This window comes from Lampris incognitus, chromosome 17 (assembly GCF_029633865.1).
Source record: "Lampris incognitus isolate fLamInc1 chromosome 17, fLamInc1.hap2, whole genome shotgun sequence".
Lineage (NCBI taxonomy): Eukaryota > Metazoa > Chordata > Actinopteri > Lampriformes > Lampridae > Lampris > Lampris incognitus.
This window is the reverse complement of record NC_079227.1, coordinates 11,844,313-11,865,565: the sequence shown is the minus strand read 5'-3', so window position 1 is coordinate 11,865,565 and position 21,253 is coordinate 11,844,313. Positions and strand designations below refer to the sequence as shown.

Below are 21,253 nucleotides of genomic sequence, written 5' to 3'. Positions count from 1 at the left end.
ACCAGAGAAGGGGAGCTAGGCCTGGCGGGGATCTGCACTCTACTGAGCGCACTCTTCTAGTTCTATTATGGTATAAGTTCTGTTCCTATGTATTGTTTAGTAAGTATATGCTTTCTCAGGATCCCTGATACACTCTTCTTCTGCTGCTATCTCTTCAACAAATCATCCAATTATGTTGACTAGGACTTCAGCAGCGGTATGAGACGGCATTTCTAAAAATTGAGCAGAAACCAGGAGTGAAAAAAGGTTTTTTCAGGAAAGGTTTTGCTGATGCCGACCTTTAAGGGAATCAGCAAATAGGATTTGCCTCCATGAGAAGAGGCGGGGCTTTATGATTAGAGTTTTAGATTATGTAGCCACGCCCACAATATCCCCATCATCACTCTGACATCACCATCATTACTCTGACACCACTCTGAAGGCCTAACTTCAACCACAGGCTGAACCTCACCTGGTTCCAGACTATTCACCACTTATATTTATTTGTCCGCCCACTTTTTGAATGTTGTCAAGTGATTCAGAAGTCTGGTGTTGCACCCGTCAATGGCTTTTTCCAGGATGGACAAACAGCAGAGCCAATCAGCGTCTATGTGGAGGGGACTAAAGTTGGGGCAGTAGTGGTCTCTCTTTGTCTTAATTTGTCTTCCGTCTTCCTCGGTCTTTTATGTCCCGGTCTTTTTTTTCTTCTTGCGTTGAATGGTTCACTTGCCAAGTCTATAAAATAACTTAAGTATCTTCAACTCTGACAAATGGTTGGTATCATTTGGCACAAATCCTTCTGGGAGAGACAGCCGGTCTATTTGGGAGAATTACTCCAATATCTCAAAAACGGCTGTAAAATGGTTTTACTTTGGCATTTAGGCTGAATGAAATTGTTGACTTTGTTATTACCTTCCTGAACAGCAAACTGCATAAACAACATGTTTTATCACCATCAACTCACATTTTTGGCAAAATTGCCTAAAATAATGCAGCTTATGTCGATTGAAAATGATGGCAGAGCGGTCGGACACATCAGTCACTAGCGATAGATCAGCGAAAATACCCCCCCCCCCAAAAAAAAAGAAACACAGAAAATGGCTAATGAGAAGACAATTCCAGACTGAATAACAGAATCATAATGAAGTGGCGATTCAGCCTGGATATCGGGCAAGGCTGAACCTCCTGTTGTCGTCAGAGGCTGGTGCAGATAGATGAGGCTGCTGCCCGCGGGGCGGCTCACCATCCGGGACGAAGGAGAAACGTAAAGCTGTCTAATGCCAGAGGACATCTGGGCAGAGAACGGAGTGGTTGTGGGCCGGGGGTAAGGGGAATTAAAGGAAGGGGACGGGGAGAGAAGAAGAGGAAGATAAAGAAGTCCAGCTGCGTTCCTGTGGCTTATAGAACAAACATGGCTTTTCTCCATTCATGATTCATTAATCTCTTTGACATTGCATTTGAGTCCTTACTGATGTTCTAAGACCTGTCTTTCTGACTGAGTTTCAGCTCTTCCAGTAAACTGAAGGACTTCAGATCAGGTGCAGAACAACCGAGGACCAACATATGTGAACCATGATAAGGTCAAGTTTAAAGGTCAAGAGAGGATAAAGAGCAGGACAAGGTCCTTTCCCCCGTTCAACCAGATTCTTCAAATCGAGGACAACTCGGCATGATACCTTCCTATGGATGTGATGTCATCCTCTTTAATTTGCATACAAATTGAACAATTTACTGTAAAAAAGCAAACCCGAGAGCATCCACAAGGAAGGGTTCACGCTAAGGCATGTGCTGCATTCTGTACCCATTAGTAGAGAAACGTTTCCACCCACACGGCAGACACATAATCGCACCTTATTTACATAAAACACTTCTTTGAGATTCGTAAGGACGCCCAAAGGTCAAAAAACCCATGAAACGTGTTAGCAAGCGTGATCACAGAGGCCACACCGGCAGCAGTTATTCACTGAATGTACCTGCTGAACAAAACCAAGCTTCTTTTAGCGCCGCTGTCGCCAACATTAGCAACGTTTGCGGTAGTTGATGGCGACGCCTGACATGATCCAGCGTGGCAGGACAAGACCTTGCGTGACTGACTAGAAACAGCGATACAGCAACAAAAGAAAAACAGGAGAACACAACACATGCTTCACTCAGTACTCGCAAGCCCTGCATAGATTCTGACTCTCTCTGGAAAGCCTGTTCTTACAGACAGGCCCATTAAAATGAAGACTATACAGGATGCTGTCCGTCTGCTATGGACCATCTGTAAAGAATACACACAACTCAAAACATTAAATTTAGGCACACACACACACACACACACACAGAGTGTAAAATTAACTCATAAAACACTCACCTAAGGATATACGGCTGATCTCCCAGCCACGGATGATATTTCAACAACATCTGGTACAATGCCCAAAAATAACACGCATTCCTTAACTCAAAGCAGCACAAAGCTTTAAGCCTGGTACTACGGCTTGTGAGCAGGCCCATAAAGCTGCCAGGGTGTGTGCGTGAGTGTGATCTTGGAGGTTTGTGATTTCATCAGCCTCCCAGGGTGCCTGAGCTGTTGACATCTGGTGTGCTTTGCTTTTTTTTGTGGTGTTTTTTATTCATTCATTCATTTATTATCCAAACCATTTATCCTTACTCAGGGTCGCGGGGATGCTGGAGCCTATCCTGGCAGTCATTGGGCGGCAGGTGGGGAGACACCCTCGACAGGCCGCCAGTCCATCACAGGGCCAACACACAAACACACACACACACACACACACACACACACACACCTAGGGACAATTTAGTACGGCCGATTCACCTGACCTACATGTCTTTGGATTGTGGGAGGAAACTGGAGCACCCGGAGGAAACCCACGCAGACACGGGGAGAACATGCAAACTCCACACAGAGGACGACCTGGGACGACCCCCAAGGTTGGACTACCCCGGGGCTCGAACCCAGGACCTTCTTGCTGTGAGGCAACCGCGCTAACCACTGCACCGCCATGCTGCCCAAGAGGTGTTTTTTATACCTTTATTAATTAGTGATATTGGAGACAGACAGGACATGAGGAAAGAGAGACAAGGGTAAGACAGGCAACAAAGTTTGTCGGCTGGATTCAAATCGGCAACGGTTGCAACCATGTGGCCATGTGATATGCGATCTAACCATTCGGCTACGGAGGCGCTCCATCTGGTAACCTTTAACCTGGAAGGAGTAGTGGATCCCTCCCACTGTAGGAGGTCCTCCACTAAGCAGGTCAGAAATAGACTGGAATGACTGCTAGGCTGCCCCCCCCCCGCTAGGCTGCACCCCCCATACACACACTGACTCATATTCATGTATTTAAACACACACACACACACACAAACATAAACACACATGTATGCACACACTCAGTCACAGACAAATACATACAATCACACACATACACACGCAAACAAAAAGTGTACATTCTGTACACTTTCAAAGTCCAGTGGTTTTGCAACCTTCAAATCCTATATTTAAATCCTATACTGAAGTTGAAGGACTGATGGAGTTCTTCCTGGGCAGTACCAGGGTGAATATGAACGGGAACTCAACACCCAGAGATACTAGTCTGGCACTTCAAACATTCGAGACCTAGCTTGATAAGACCGCTGAACAGTACTTCGTCTTTGGAAAAATTGACATTTTCAACAAAATTTTCGATAGTCTTGTAACTGGTTCCTATGCCTCCAGACCCATCTGTCAAGATGTGGCCATATCTAACAAGAATTTTACTTCCACTGTAAAAAAAAAAAAATCAGTTTACTCTTTCCTGTTTTCTACTCATCATACTTTGCCAGACTAAACTGAATCTTTTACAGTGTGTCCTCTAATCTATTTCAAATTACTGTAATGTTTTTTTAATACTGCTGGTCTGAAATTCATTTTGTTTGTAATCGATGCTGTCGTTTCCTGGACCAGCCCTCCTTTGACAAAGACATTCTTCATCTTGCAGTGACCTGGTCAAACCAGATTAAATAAAATGTACAAAAAATTTTTTCCACAATCAATTTGATGTTGGATCTTTACTCGACAATATGGTGAGGTGAGGAAAAAGAAGCTCAACACAGACCAAATTCAATTTCAAACCATTGCACTCAGCAGCGAACTGTGCGAAACAAATTCCGATTGTAAAATACTAATTCACTGTCTACAGCAAATAATCAAATAACAGCATGACAAATTCAAATAAATGCAGTACAGGGTCGTGCTGGCAATGTCCCCCCCCCCACCCCCGATCAGGCTGCAGCTGAGGCTAAATCCCCCGAGAAAACCCAGGCAATACTCTCTCTCCCCTGCCCTGAATATCTCTTTCTCTCTCTTGCCATAACTGCCTCTCTCACGCTCTCTATTCTGCCCCAGCTCCCCTCTCTCACTCTGTCATCATCACAAAAATGAATAAAAGCCCCAATAATTCATGAGCACTGAGTGTGTGCATGCATAAGTGTATGTGTGTGTATGTGTGTGTCTGTTTTTATCAGTGTGTGTGTGTGTTATTCGGCAACGAGTTTACAGTCGTGTGTTCTCTATCTCACAGCATGCAGAGTGGAGACAAAGGACGAAAAAATAATAAAATAAAAGACTTCATTTCTCATCACAACCCCATCAAAAGGAGTCGGAAGAACCCTGGTTGCTGAACGTGAAGGAATATCAGTCAATGCGAGTTCGGTTATGGGTCACGAAGGGAGTCGTTTAACCATCGGCAAGTGATTTATGAGCTCTGGAACAAACAGCAGATAACAGCAGGATGGGCTGGTGCGTGCGTCAGTGTGGATGTGATTTCTACTGTAATGGACTGAGAAAAAAAATCTACATACAGTTCAAGAGACAGCGTGGATTCAAAAGTCCTGAATGCCAAGACGCCTTAGAGAAATATTTATGGGGTGGTTACTTAATTGCCACATCCAGATTTCAAGTGGTCTGAAATATGTGTCTCATCCACCCTCTCGCAGCCTTCTTTTGTGACCCGTCTCCCCTATTCTTCTACACTTGGCAGTATGGTGTGGATGTAAAACACCACGTGCTAAATCACTTTTCCCTGTGAAGACCCTACTGCAGAGGTCTTCGACGTTTTTCAGGCCAAGGACCCCTTGGCTGATAGAGACACGGTGGAGGGACCCCCTATTACATCCCTATTACACCTGTGGATTCATCCAATTGTAATGCAAAAGCCTCTGCCAACCTCAGTTTCTCTACTAGTTGCACCCTCACATCAGATGCCATGTCATCAATACGGCGACCAAAGGTTGAGTCCGACAACAGAATGCTTTTCAGTTTATTAACAAACTCATCATTCTCAAACATTGTTTTGCACGTATCACTGGCTGCGGCGATATTAAATCCTCGGCAGTTGTGCGCGGCTTTTTGTTCTGAGCGATCTGAAGAGCAACTTGATTAGAGGCTTTCAAAGCTAGCTCGCCAACCTTAGCTGATTGTCTCATGAACGTCCGTTGGCCTGTGAGAGATTTGAGATGGGCCTGAAAGTATTCCACTGGTTTTTCTTTCAAGCGAGTATGGGTTGTCTCCAAGTGGCGCCGTGGCTCTGACGGCGTCATACTTTTGTTTGACAGCACGGCAGAGCAGATGACACACACTGGTAATTCAATGCCCTTGGTCTCTTTAAAGGTAGACCCAAACTCAAGATAATTCTCTGAATATTTTCTGGTCTTCTCTCATTTTGCGCTCAGCAGCAGTTGTAGCATGGCTGTTAGCAGGTGCGTTAGCCTCATCCTCTGAACTTTCGCCAGTGGTTCGTGATGAAGTGCAGGGTCTGTCAGACTTTCTTGGTTGAGAAGTTAAACGGCGATCCATTGTAGATCACACTAAAATAAGAATGGTCGTATACGTAGGCTAATAATACGTTCCTATTTGGCTAATATGGCATGCAATTCTTTCCAGTGTTTTACTGGCGCAGCACATAGAGTGGTTTAGCATAGGCTAGCTAGCTGGTGCCCAGCTTTCAGGGTGATCACATTATTGCATGAGGATTCATGGGTATCTTCAATGTTGTAATTTTTTTTAATGAATAGGAAGATTTATCTTTGCTTATTATAAGTTGTATTTATGTTAGTGTATTTTTGGACATATTTTTGGAAGAAAAAAACGTTTGGGATCAAATAATTTGGCGGACCCTCTGCAGTAACTCTGAGGACCCCCTAGGGGTCGCGGACCCACTGTTGAAGATCTGTACCCTACTGGACGTTCACCATCAAAATGAGCAGCTACAGCATTCATGATCTACATATTCTTGGATTAGCTATTGCCTTAGATTCACCAGTGCTGCTAAGGATCAGAATTTGATTGCATGTACATCCTCAGGATTAGGGTGAACCACCAGGATGCCCCTATTAGCCCCATAGTTCCACCGACCACCGGGGTCCTCTCGTTGACGCTTACCCGCCACGACTCCTGCCATGTACAGCAGACTTATCCGTAAGATGCCATGGACCATTTCCAGCGGGACGCCGATCATCAGCTGGAGGAGAGCATTGAAACCGAGCTGCTCCAACCTGGAGAGGAGGACCGGAGAGAGAACGAGATGATGTTGACCAGGTCTTATTCTTTCCTCCCGTTTCCTTATGTGAATGTCTGATCAGGTTTTATCAGACGGGTCTATCTATGTGCGTCTGTTCAGGTTTGCTTCTGTTCTATATTTGAGAAGTATTGGTGTGCTGTGGTTTAGGTTTCTAAATCACAGCACACTTTATTTTCGGTGAACCAGAAAAAATTCTCTCACGGTGTGTTGTGCGTTGATACCCGCTCTACACATTATTTCCTAGTAATATGTCTATCGTGACAGGAGTGCTCTGATTTTCCTCAACATTGTGGGTTTTTTTTTTTTGGATTTTCCCCTTTGCTCCCCAGTTGTACTTGGCCAATTAACCCACTCTTCTGAGCCGTCCCGGTCGCTGCTCCACCCCCTCTGCTGATCTGGGGAGGACTGCAGACTACCACGTGTCTCCTCCAATACATCTGGAGTCACCAGCCACTTCTTTTCACCTGACAGTGAGGAGTTTCACCAGGGGGACGTAGCGTGTGGGAAGATCCAGCTATTCCCCCCAGTCCCCCCCCCGAACAGGCACCCTGACCGACCAGAGGAGGCACTAGTGTAGTGACCAGGACACATACCCACATCTGGCATACCACCCTCAGACACAGCCAATTGTGTCTGTGGGGACGCTCGACCAAGCCAGCGGTAACATGGGGATTCGAACCGGTGATCTCCGTGCTGGTAGGTAATGCAATAGACCGCTACGCTACTCGGACACCCCTCCTTGTGAAGCCCAGTATCACGCCAAAGCATGTAATACACCCGCCGGTCCAAGTGTCAGTGTCACGGTTTGCCTCACTCAGGCGTGAAAAGTACACACTTGTATGAAGGTGCAGTGCCAGCAGAAGGCGATGATTAACTCAATTCCAGCAACTCCCAATGGAGGAAAAGAAGCATCCAGCATTTTCCAAAATCCCTCCCCATCAGGTAAGAAGAAGACACATGGCTGCTATATTTTTAAAAATGTAAAATGTTTTATGTTGCCTATGAGTGTTGTCATGTTAATTACATTTCAATTTGGCGGTAGAGAGTCGAACCCTAACTCTAATCATCGCCCCCTACTGGCACTGCACCTTCATACACCCATGCACTTTTCATGCCTGAGTGAGGCAAACTGTGACACTGACACATTGGACCGGCGGGTGTATTACACGCTTTGGCATGATACTGGGTTACCTTGTGTTACCTTTGACTTTATGCTTGTGATCGTGCAGCTTAAAATAGAACCAGTTTGAACACAAATGAAGGCTGAAGTCATGTTTATGCAATGCAATAGGAGTAGCGCTGAGGGATCAGAGGGCCTGGACCCGGGGCGATCCACTCACCCAACATGCATGAACATGTAGCTGAAGAACCGCCACACTTGAGCCCGGTGGCCCGGATGGTAAACCAGGGGACTCTTCATGAAGTCGGGCTGGTAGGTCTGCAGAACCCACTTGTTCAGCATGACCCCGTAACACATAAACACAATGATCTGTGGTGAGAGAGAGAGAGAGAGAGAGAGAGAGAGAGAGAGAGAGAGAGCGAGAGAGAGGGAGAGAGAGAGTGAGAGGACAACACGTTACAGAAGTTTGCTCTCAATGACAAACCCATTTTGGTTTGGTAAAGCAAACATTAAAAGAAGAAAGGGAACTGCTTTTGCAACACCAAATGCGTTAAACAGCATTTTGGACCAACCGTGTTGTTCACCAGAGCAAGTTTCAGTCAGAAAAGCAAAGAAATGTGTACTCACATATCAATTTTTAATTCCAGACTTAATTTAAAACATTGTCATGTACTGAACAAACAAAAACTTCGCTTATCGCATCAGTATTGAGGAACTTGACACTTTGCTTAATCTTTGATTCAGTCCAATGGGGCGAACCATGACGCAGCTCCTTTCCTACAAAAGGAAGCTCAAAGTCCAGTCAAACCCATTTTCTTTTCTGTTTATTCACAATGTATTTTAAACAGGAGAAAAAGCTGATTTGATTGGGATGGGCCTTCTTGCAGCTGACACATTTCATCCCAGTTTATCAGCACACTTCCAGACTGGTGAGAACAGGAAGTCCTGTAGCATCAGCTACAGCATGCCGAGATTTGACAAGGACCACGTATCTTACCAGGACTCCCTGACAGAAGAGATACTGTATCTCAACAGAACCTCTCTGGTTGAATAAAGGATAAATAAAATAAACTAAATAAAAAAAGTAATTTTGACGTCATGAAAAAATGGCTTATGACTATTTTTTGGGTGTTAGATATTAAGACATATGTCTAAGTGCACTGTGAACTTCCCATTTTTGAAAAGCAGATCCAGTGGGTTTTATAAGGCTTAAACAATTACCTCATATGGGGCTATATACACACCAAGTGAGAAAATTCATAAAAGTCACAAGCAATACTAAAGCAAACAATGATTTCTTTCTTTTTTAATGTAATGTCAAAACGATGCTGGACAACATTTTAATGAGGTCTGGGTTCAACAAGATTAGGTCAAAACCTGGTTCATGGGTGGACCGTGTATGGTCAATGTTCAAAATTGTGGCCAACTGGTTACAGGCATCGTCAGTGGTAGTATCTATAATGTGAATTTCTGGATATTAAATGTTCATCTGCAGTTTTATGTTGTAGTCCCAGTAATAAGTGTTGTTAAAGTGCACTGAAGTAGCATATCACATGACATGAGTAAGCTGCGTTACAGTTAAAAAATAGTTATAACACGCTCAAGCTTAAAAGCTTGTAAGGTGTGTGAGAGCTAACAGGCTGAGATAACGGAACAGTATTTTAGTCAACTTTAAGGGTTACCAGCCAACATCCTGTGTAGTTTTAACACATGGGTCTTTAAGTGGGCCCAACGCAACGGCATAATCATTAAACCGATTTGATGTTATTGGTCCAACTGACACTGCCCATCTAATGACCAAATGAAACCTGGCACTTTCACTTTTTTCCAGCTTCAGGACGTCGGGATTGCTGAAGTCTTCCAAGAAATAATGCAATAAGTTGGAGTTTCAACTGAGAAGCTCAGGTGAGAGCCTCGGCCCTGGATTTGCTAAGGTACAATTGTGTGATGTCCCAGAACAAGAAAGGATTCGACGTGAAATGTGAGTGGATGGCATTCGTGATTTACTCAAACTTCGTGACAGAAAAATCCTATTTCGGGCACTGCTTTTAAATCTGAAAAACCTCCATGTGGTAACTGGTCAATGAATTGATGCCATTTTGAAGACATATATAAAATTGCACCTGGCCAGAATTTAACTCCTGTCCTAATGAGTTAAATCCAGTTCTGCAAAATTCTGCAGGGGCATGAAGAGATATTTCACCACTTGATCCACTCTACCTCTTGAGCCATGCCGCCCCATTGTACCCTTCTGTTACTCTGAGATTGGGTCACATAAGCGTACCATGTGCAGGTATGAATAAATCAAAAAAGTTATTTTTTTATCTGTTTTCAATCACCTATATTAAGGTATCACTGTGTTCCCCAAGGTCTCTGCATACCAGTGGATGGGGTAGAATGTTTAACTGGGACGAAGCAAATGTATAAATCTAACATTTCAACAGCATAAAGATGGCTCTGTCACACACAGATACAGCTAACAGAGCCATCTTCGAACTTCACTGTACGTTATCATAACGCAAAGCAAACAAGTGCAGCAGACGGAGCCATCATTGAACCCAAAATCAACAGTACAGGCTGTTGAAATATTGGATTTAAACATTTATTTCATCCTGGTTAAATATTTTACCCTTGTGGTTGGAATGCAGAGACCTTGGGGATCTCGAAGATACCTATGAAAATGCTATAGCTAATTAAAAACAGGTAAAAAATGGCTTTTTGATTTATTCCTTATAGCTGCATATGTTAAGCTTGCATGACCCCATCTCAGAGTAACAGATGGGTACAAATAGATGGGGTCACATATGGGGCTATAGTAAGACCTGCCTCACCAACATCTTTTTTTCCTAGTATCCACGGTCCTGCTTGGCTTGGCCAAGATGCTGCACCAGAGTGCTTTTAATTTGAAAACCTGACTTAGCAACTGGGAAATCCCCACTTCCCAAATTGAACGGGGTGCAGCATTTAGGCCCAGCCTCCAACGACGTCCCACCAACCTCACCTGGACAATGGTGACGATGGCCATGAAGACCGGCGGCGGGCACAGGCGGTTCTGGTGGAAGTACCAGCGCCGGTCGGTCTCACAGGGCAGGATCTCGTAGGCCACGTAGCGCACGAAGCGTTTGTAGACGCCCAGGCCCGTCTCGTCCAGCAGGATCTCCCTCTGCAGCGTGCGGCGGCCATTGGCAATGGCCCGACGGAAACTGCTGGAGCGCTTACTGCTCATCTAGAGAGAGAGAGAGAGAGAGAGAGAGAGAGAGAGAGAGAGAGAGAGAGAGAGAGAGAGAGAGAGAGAGAGAGAGAGAGAGAGAGAGAGAGAGAGAGAGAGAGAGAGAGAGAGAGAGAGTGAGTGAGAGAGAGAGAGAGAAAGAGAGAGATTAAAGGAAAAGTAAACTAATGGTAAAAATATAATAAACTGTTGAGATAAGATATACTTTATTAATCCCCGTGGGGAAATTCACCTCTGTATTTAACCCATCCCAGCACACACTGGAAGCCGCAGTGCAGCGTCTGGGGACCAACTCCAGCTCTTCCTTCCATGCCTCGGTCAGCGGCACAGACAGGAGTTTGAACCCAACGTTAACCTAACATGCATGTATTTTCGATGTTGGGAGGAAACTGGAGCACTCAAGAGGAGTGCACACAGACACGGGGAGAACACGCAAACTCCACACAGAAAGGACCTGGGATGACCTTGGGTTCAAACCCAGGACCTTCTTTCTGTGAGACAACAGTTCTAACCACTGGGCCACTGTGCTGTAAATGAATGTAAACGATTGAAATTTTAGATTGAAATTAGAGTTCATACAACTCAAATCTGTGTCTCTGAAGGTCAGTTTTAATCAGAATGTCCTCATCATGGAGGAGTCCATGTAAACTATGTGAAGGTGTCAGAGAAATGTTTAAATGCTCTGACATAACACCCGCTCAGCACACGACCAGTAAGACTTGGAGCACTGGGATGGCAGCTCATTACATCAAGCGTTTTTAATTTATTTCTGATTCCCTTTTTCTCCCAATTTAGTGGCCAATCGATCCCTATTTTAGTTCAAACTCCCACCCTCGTACTGCATGCGTTCGCCAACTGCATCTCTCTGGCCGGCAGTCTTGAAGGAGACGCTTCGCTACTTTCGTGACAAGGCGAATCCAAGCCGAACCACTGTTTTTTCCGACACACACAGAGACGCATTCATGTGACAAACACAAGCCGACTCCGCACCCCTCCCGCAAACAGCGTTGCCAATTATTGCTGCTTCATCGAATCCGGCCATAGTCGGATCTGACGAGACCGGGGCGCGAACCCCGGTCCCCAGTGGGCAACTGCATCGACACAAAGCCGATGTTTAGACCGCTACACCACCGCGGACCCACATCAAGCGTTTTTTTAAAGGACAATGATAGATAAGGCCTATTGTGAATTGGATCATGATGGCTTGTCATTTTTTAAAAAGTGGGTCCCCAGAAAAAAATTTTGGGGAAATGTTGTCTTAGAGAACTAAATATGAAAAATATCAGAGCCAAAAGACATTTTCTTTTGTTTTTATTTTTAAAGTGTTGCTTTTGGCTTAAAGTTCTTCTTTCTCATAACAAAACCCTGTAAAATAAAAGAGACCCTTGGAAGGTGCCATGTTGAGCTTTAAACTACTGTTCAAACCCTTCTCTTATTTTTAGACAGAGGCCAGAGGACACCTCGAGCGTCCCTGTTTCTTCTTTTGGAGGAAGTTTAGTCTGCAATGTTTTCTGACACAAATTTATACTTCATCTGTTTGAGAGAAACACAGATTTAAATATGTTTGGACACTTAAAACTGATCAAAACAAAGGCAAGGGGCTCATCAAATCATCCCATCTCAGAGGGAGGGAAAATAGATGACAAATGGAAATACAAAAACTGATGAAAAACTGAATGAGAGAAACAGCACATCAAAAAACAAAACGACCAATGAAAAGAAAAACAAATTAATTCAGACCCGAATCAAAAAATGGAAGTCAAATGAGAAGTGTGTGAGTGCGTGCGTGTGTGTTATAAGATAAAGAGAGCGAGAAGGGAAACGAACGGTGACTGTTTGTTTTGTGCTGCTGAGGAAAACTTTGAGCCGTTTCATTAATCAAACTCCGAAGACAAAACGAGAACATGTTTTGAATACATATGGGTCTAAAACTGCATTCTAGGACGATAAGCAGCGCATAAACAGCCTAGTCACCCCGCAGTACACGAGAAACGAATAAAATGAAATAAATCTCACTGAAACACGTGGCAAGACATTTGCGATGAACCAAACCATTGAGTTTGCTGATGAAACCAAGTAACTTTATTTAAATTATACAGCATTATAAGCTCCGCATTTCATCATCATGACTCCGGGGGATGCAATTGCATCAACCTCTGCAATAAGTTTCCCACAAATGCAACACTAAATATGTAAGTGCTGTACAGAGAGAGATACCCATCATTCTCTGATCCAATGTACAGATACTTCTAGATCATTTAAAGTGTCACGTTTGTGCTCTTATATTCTTTGTTTTGCATCCATCATACCAAGTGAAATTCCTTGTATGTATAAACTGACGTGGCAACTAATAAACGATTATCATTATTGAGCATGCATAAAGACATATAATTTCTAAATCATCTCCGATATTAAATTCCCCCATTAAAAGATGGCCGCTCCGAGTGGGGTAATGGGCCAGATACAATTAAGGAGAAAAAAGAGGAACCCCCCCCCCCTCAAAAAAAAATAAGAAAAAAAATGGCCACCTCATGTTACCTCTGGCTTGGTCGGGCGTCCCTACAGACACAATTGCGGGTAGGAAGCCGGATGTGGGTATGTGTCCTGGTCACTGCACTAGCACCTCCTCTGGTTTGGCAGGGCGCCTATTCAGGGGGGAGGGGGAACGGGGGGGGGGGGAGTAGTGTGATCCTCCCACGCGTTACATCCCCCAGGAGAAACTTCTCACCGTCAGGTGAAAAGAAGTGGCGGGCGACTCCACATGTATTGGAGGAGGCATGTGGTAGTCTGCAGCCCTCCCTGGATCGGCAGAGGGGGTGGAGCAGCGGCTGGAAGGCTCAGAAGAGTGGGGTAATTGGCTGGATGCAATTGGGGACCCCCCCCAAAAAAGATGGCCGCCTGTTTGTCATGGGTTGTCTCTCATAATGACACAGAGTGTATCCATCAAGAAGCTGGATGATTGGACAAAACATCTAATTTACCAGATTTTAATTAATCTCCGCGTGACCCTGCTGAAGTTTGAATAATAACGTTTTTTTCCCCCACTCATTTTCATCTATGGTTTCTCGGTGGGCGTGCCGAGCCTTTAACAAAAGATGGCTTCCTTTCAAGCTGTCTCAGGGAGAGCCGTGAGTCATCTCGGCACTACGTTAGCATGAGCCATCATTCACTAAAAGGTCGTTGAATTGACAGGCGAGATATCTTACGAGACAGAAGCGTAACAGATACTACTGTCGATCATTCGCACCGATGTCCTTTTTGCTTGTCTTAACGGCCAATCTGCAAGCGTCGCCTATTGATTTTATGTCAGCTGAAATGAAGCGTATTTTCAGTTTGTGTTTCATATCATGTCACGTCATGTCGGCAGGGTCATTCATTCGATGAGTGAATTGTTAAGCTATCACGAATTCAGAAAGGATTGGACGAAGTGTTGTCAACGAGAAGTGCAAAGTAGATTTGGGTTAACGTAGATTAACGCAAACTGGGTTCTGGTCAGTGCTGAGACTATATGTGTTTGTGGTACAAGAGCTTCCTTCCTGTTGAACCCTCTGTAGAAATGAAAGCATTGATTCAATCAAATATGATGTGATGAGAAGGACGTACCCGATAAACCTTGTGACAAACCCATACTATGGTACTTCCATACCAAAGAGGACCTTTGCACTATCACTTTAAGTCTAAAGTCGCTTAACCTCCCTACTACCATGCTGTTTTTTACTCTTGTTGGAGACTAGACTAGACTTTGAACAAGTGTAAATAGGCATGGGGACGGTAGTGTTTCAGTGTGTTATCTAAAATGCATGTTAACAGACACTTTTCTGTGGATAAACAACACAAGATGCTCCAGTACAAGACCCACAAGCTCAGGTTTTAGATGCTAGCCGCTCTGCCAAGGTTTTGCAACAGAGGCAGGCTCGCAGGTCGAGAGGCAAGAACAGATCGATGTTGGCTGCCTCGTCTGGGACCCTGACAGGAATGAGTGGGAGTCTGCGATTTTGGTCTCTGAGACGAGTCAGCAGCTGAAGAGGGGAGAAGAAGGCTTAATTTGGGTGGAAAGATGAGAATATTTTGTAACCAGAGAAAAGAAGATGTTCTTGAAACTAGACTGTTTGTTAGATTGTGTTTGAGAGAGAGAGAGGAGTTAACACAGTGTATTATAAATAATCCATATGAATAGGAGATACTTTTCATTCTTTCACTATATTTTGCTACGGACCCTTGTATTGTGCCGATCATAGAATTGTGGCTTGTTTGAATTGAATTATAAGGCAAAAATGAGATTTTGGATTGTTTGACGACATCTGTCATAATGTCATTATACTTTATGTGGATTTAAGTTTATCCGCACAACGTTAATTTACAGTTCCCTTAATTAACCCTGCACTCACAGCATCAAAGACGACTTTCTAAAGTGCTGACCCAAAATACACAATAGATGGTCACAGTGCATTGTCCTGTGATAGACCGAGGCTTCCAGAAACCATTCACTGCTAGTTCTGTGGTTCACCAAAGGGGAGCATTGATGAAAAAGCACAGGCGTTGCCTAGTAACAGCTGGATCAAAATGAATGCAAAGCGGTTGTGTGGCAACGTTGAGGGTGTCTATTGTGATTGATAATACAATATAAGCTTCCTGCATGGAACTGTCGGCAAAGAATTTGTTTCACAAGTAAACCAATATTCCAACGCGTGCAACAATGACAGAAGTTCCACCCCAAAAGGCCGAGCTGAACACAAAGGAAAAGCTGTTTTGTTCAGTTTTGGCGGTACAAGACAGGGATTTGTGCTTATGGGTTGTAATGTCTGGGTCACTCTAAGGCACCAAAGCGGGCTGTGCGACGCTGGGAGTCAGTGATTGGGGTCGTAGAATGGGGTTGTCAGTTCAGTTTCATAACTTGAACTGGGCATGAACTTGACCATAGGAAGCACCAAAACAAGGACCGACAACCTCTTTGTCAATGCTATGCTACATCTGTCAGTACGGTGGGCAAACAGCATCCGAAGGCCTACATGTAGTTTGGTGAGCGTGCTTACGTTCCCTCAACCCTATTTCATTGAATTTACCTAAACTTAATCTGACCAGCCATAATCTCACTTAACACCTCAACCTCTACCTAACCTTAAGACAACACTTACCATAACCTAAACTTAACTGATCGCTAACCTATTTGATAGCTAACCCGCAGGGCTGACCCAGTGGTGTGGTTTGGCTAACTGACTTAGCCTGCTTCTAGCTTTAAAAACAAAGCATCCACTTCCCTAGGCACCAAAAAATACTACAATTTACCACAAGAATTAGTGTTTATTAGACTATGATGAGACTCATCTCGTGCTCAGAGATAGTTGTATGGTTTTGTTTGCTGTCTCTGGAGTCACAGGCTTATTCCTGCTGGTAGAGCAGGGATAGGCAACATGGTCCAGAAAGGTCCGGTGTGGGTGCAGGTCTTTGTTCTGACCAAGGAGTTAAACACCTGAGTCTACAAACCAAGGTCCTTAGCAAAGACTATTGGTTGACTAATAGAATCAGGTGTGTAACTGCTTGGTTGGAACCAAGACCTGCACCCACACCGTACCTTTCTGGACCATGTTGCCTATGCCTGTGGTAGAGGATTGAGTCCCATCTTTCCTCCTGTCTGGATAAATTTCATATAAAAAGGTGAAGACCGCCCACTCACCCTTCTTAAAAAGATAAGTAATGGGGGGCATCCTGGTAGCATACCGCCTTATTCCGTTGCCTACCAACATGGGGATTGCCAGTTCGAATCTCTGTTACCTCCGGCTTGGTCGGACGTCCCTACAGACACAATTGGCCGTGTCTGTGGGTGGGAAGCCAGATGTGGGTATGTGTCCTGGTTGCTGCACTAGTGCCTCCTCTGGTCGGTCGGGGCGCCTGTTCGGGGGGGACTGGGGGGAATAGTGTGATCCTCCTACGCGTTATGTCCCCCTGGCAACACTCCTCACTGTCAGGTGAAAAGAAGTGGTTGGTGACTCCACATGTATCGGAGGAGGCATGTGGTAGTCTGCAGCCCTCCCCGGATCAGCAGAGGAGGTGGAGCAGCAATGGGGATGGCTCTGAAGAGTGGGGTAGTTGGTCAAAAAAAATACAACTGGGGAGAAAAAGGGAATAAAAAAAAGATAAGCAATCTCCTACAATGTGCATTTTGCATTCCCTCCTGTTTAACGGCAAGATTTAGCAGATTGGAAAAATTAGGACATGGATTTAAAGGCCAGTTATTTGGTGAGATGAGGGAAAACAGTGTTTTCGAAGTAGGTGGAGGGAGGGAGAGAGAGAGAGAGTGAGAGAGAATCTCATTTTGGTGGCTTTCATAAACAACCAACTATAACCTTTCACCATCCAGGTGAAAACCAATGGGAGTTTCTAAAAATATTGATGAAAAATCAATCAAATTAGTTAGAATACATATTATACATCATAATTCTAAGCGGTCTCTATCTTGACCTTGTGGGTTTTAGTCTCGCCCTTGTCTCGGTCTAAATTGAGACCATATCGACTGCAACACTGGTTGCGTCTGTGGAGGAAACGGGACACAAAAACAACGAGAACATGGAAGCAGAGAGGTTGGGATCAAACCCAGGACCCTCCCGCTGTGTGCTGTGTTCACTACCAACACACAGAGCTCAGCGTTAATAAGCCAAATTAAATTCATCACGTTCTGTGACACCGTGCGAAAAATGACTTGGCAGGGCAAGAAAAAGGCGGGGAGCGGAAAGAGGGAGGCAGCCTTTGGTTTCAACCGGCCTTGTTTATAGGTGTGTCATGGTCCGCGATGCTTCACAGGCCGCTCTGGTCGAACTTTAGAAGAGGGATTGTGCTGTGAAGAGTCCCCGCAGACGGTGCGAAACACAAGCTAAACCGCTACGGTCATAATTCACCGGCTAGGTGCTACTATGTGCAGACTGATGGCACCTGGACGCCGCTGGGAACGCGGTGAAGACAATCCAGGGGCCGATGAAGAAACGAACACGAGCCAATGAACAAAAACGAAGCAGAGGACAAAGGATATGATAAACACATCAAAAAGTAATGAAGTAATTGGCCCTACACAGAGGATTTTTTTTTCCTTTTAGGGGAAATTGATCAGGAATAAGCAGAAGTCGTGCCAAGTTGGTCTGGCGTTGTAAGAGTTAGTGGAGCGAGACGCCATAATTCAGGGTAATTAGGGTGCTAGCAACAGAACAATGAGGTGGGAGGTGGGGTGGGGTGTTGGTGCAGTGATAACCAGCATGGTGTCGAGCCAGCAGGCTGGCGTTCCCACGAACGAGTGCATGCTTGTTTTGTATGTAAATCACACCCAGGGTATGCATTTCTAATTTATATGAGGCTGGGGGGGGGGGGCATTAGTCTCTGAGGTCACTCACAACAAGACGCACAAACACACTAGAGGCCAGTGGTGAACAGGCAGGGTAAGACAATCATCACCACTTACACACACTCACACACACGTACACACACTTTTAAAACATCATTACAGCAGACTAAACAGTCCACAGTAAAAAGTGTGTGTGTGTGGGGGGGGGGTGTGAGAGTTGGGGGACTGGAATGTAGATAAGAGGTTTCAACACATAACACTGTTTTCATTTCTTCTCACCTCTCTAAATGTCATCCATATTTCCGAAATTCATTCTTATCAGCACCTGCTGCTGGTTCCTCTGCCCCCCGAAACACACACACACACACACACACACACACACACACACACACACACACACACACACACACACACACACACACACACACACACACACACACACACACACACACAATCTCAGATTCCCTCTCGGAGATTGGATGCTCACGAGCGTTCCCGGGAGACATCATTTGACACTATTGTCATTTCGCATTCCCTGCTCCGACCCGAGGGACCGCCTCCTCCTAAGTGAGCATTCACAGCCTCTGAAGTGTAGGTAGGGCAGAGAGAAAGGGCAGCTGGATGATAAGGAGCCTATCACCGACTCAGATGAGTAGGACTTGGATGAGGAGCTTCCAGATATTCCAGTGAGAGGAGCTATGTGGTGAGGAGGCAGCACACACACACACACACACACACACACACACACACACACACACACACACACACACACACACACACTACATATATATATATATAGCGTTTTTTCCCCGAAACCGTCAATGGTGTTGATAGAAGAGCTCAACTAATGAGGAGCAGAATATCAATACAGATGCAGGAAAAAAGGGTCACTTTTATATTTGTAGTAAAGGTTTTTTTCCTGCATCTGTAATTTGATATATATATATATATATAGCAACACACATAGAAACATGTACAGAAAGACAACACAATTGTTAAAATACAAACACAGATGCTCAGAAAGGCTCAGATTTGCACACACATATGTAAACACACTTATCACACACACACAAAGTCATACAAAGACATACACAAGCATACATATGCACATTCACACGCAAATATTGAAACAAACACATAAACATACGGATTCGCACACATACATATTTAAACACACGTATAAACATGTGTGTATGTGTTTACATGCACGTGTGTGTGTGTGTTAATGCATGTGTGACAGCGAGTGTAAGTTTATTTGAATTTGTGTGTATGTCCGTGTGTGTATGTGTGTGTGTGTGTGTCTGTCCTTGGTAGCTGTATGTGGCCTTAGACCACATGCTGCTCTCAGCTCTAGCTGCTGTCCTTGATGGTTTAATTAGCAGGACCACATGGTCAATATCTCACAGCTCAATGCTAATGAGAGATAACTATTTTAGCTAAAGTAGTTCAAAGGCTATTAAAACACGCGGCAGTGGACACGGACCTTAGTGTGGTTTATTGTAAATCAGCATTCACAGGGTTTACTAGAACCATATCCATCCAAGGAGAGGCAGTTGCTACCACCTCTCATTAATTCGTTAATCCTCTGCTTGTCTAATAAATCATGAAGTTTCACATCACGCACATCGGGAAATTTACCCAATCTGCCGCATCACTGAGGAAATTAATGGCTTAAATTCCTTGCTCAAAAGCACATCTATAATGGTTGTGTGGGAAGTGCTGAATGCCTTTAAATCCCTTTGGCACTTGGTCAAAGCATTTAACCATTAAAAGTAATTCTGAATAACATACATCATTTCAGCTATTACAATGCTTGGGCATATCTTGTGTACATTTTCAGGAAAATACTCATAATTTGAAGTATTACATGTGGAAATTACTCAAAATAGTGGCATTCCTTCAATAAAAGCCCTCTAAATTACCATCTGCTAAGCTTCCACCGCTGTCCAATTCCCGATGTATTTATTCATACGTTCTCTACATCTGCTGGAACCAGTTCATGATGATGGCTGGGGTGCCAGAAGCTATCCCAGCAAGCATCAGGCTGAAAACAGGGAGACTTGCATAGACAAGTCACTGGTCCATCGCAGGTCCCACACACGCAATCACACACACACCATTATACTATTTTAGAGCCTCGACTTAGCTCACATCCAGGTCTTCGGTCCATGGGAGGAAATGTATATGTGGACACTTTGTAAATCTCCACACAGATGAGCTGGGATTAAACCAGGACCCTACTGACGTGAGGCGAGAATTCTAACTAGCTACTTCACACACACACACACACACACACACACACACACACACACACACACACACACACACACACACACACACACACACACCAAGACCCACATGCCCTGAAAAACCCTGCAGGCATGGAGTGATGATCATCATTTATTCAAGCCGATAAATCATTCACTTAGCCTTCCTAAACTATGAAGTGCATTGTGCGGAAATGAAACACCTGTGACACAAGAGAGTCACTTGCATCTGGTCCACAGGATGAAAATAGTGTTTACTCCCCCGAGTTGTCTTAGTCACTTTAGAGGAGATAATGGCTTCGCACGCACGCACGCACGCACGCACACGTACACACACACACACACACAATGTCACGTCTGCGTCTTGGCCTTGTTCCCGGTTCCAGTTCTGTTTTTTTTTTCTCCCTAAATCTTTGTTCCAGCAGCCGCAGTGGCCATAAAGACCAATCACAGACACCTGTGGGCAGGACTATAAAACCCACAATGCCTCTGGGTTTTAGTTTAGACCTTTCTAGATTGGAATTTTACTTCTGGCCAGCCGCTCCGGGCCCCAATGCAAGACGGTCCGAGCGGGCCTCGGGCCGCCCGTCACCATCTGACCTAACATGACGTCATGTCAGCGGCGAATGGAAGGAGTGAAAGCCCGCAGCTTTAAGATGAAATAAGATGAAATGCCCTGCGCAGTGGACGCCTAAATGAAACGATTACTGGTAGACCGCCGTGTTATACAAGAGGGGCCACGACAGCAACGCCGAGATAGTGATA

At 44.7% G+C, this 21,253-nt stretch overlaps 1 protein-coding gene across 1 annotated transcript in view; it reads right to left on the bottom strand.

Moving 5' to 3' along the window:
* Positions 1–21,253, bottom strand: part of rhbdl1 (rhomboid, veinlet-like 1 (Drosophila)) — a 50,675-nt gene that overhangs the window by 20,400 nt on the left and 9,022 nt on the right. Inside the window, exons 2-4 of the mRNA XM_056297625.1 lie at positions 10,664–10,888; positions 7,883–8,031; positions 6,318–6,516 (exon numbers count right to left, since the gene is read on the bottom strand). Coding sequence (XP_056153600.1) covers positions 6,318–6,516; positions 7,883–8,031; positions 10,664–10,888 — 573 coding nt within the window. The remainder of the gene's footprint in view (positions 1–6,317; positions 6,517–7,882; positions 8,032–10,663; positions 10,889–21,253) is intronic.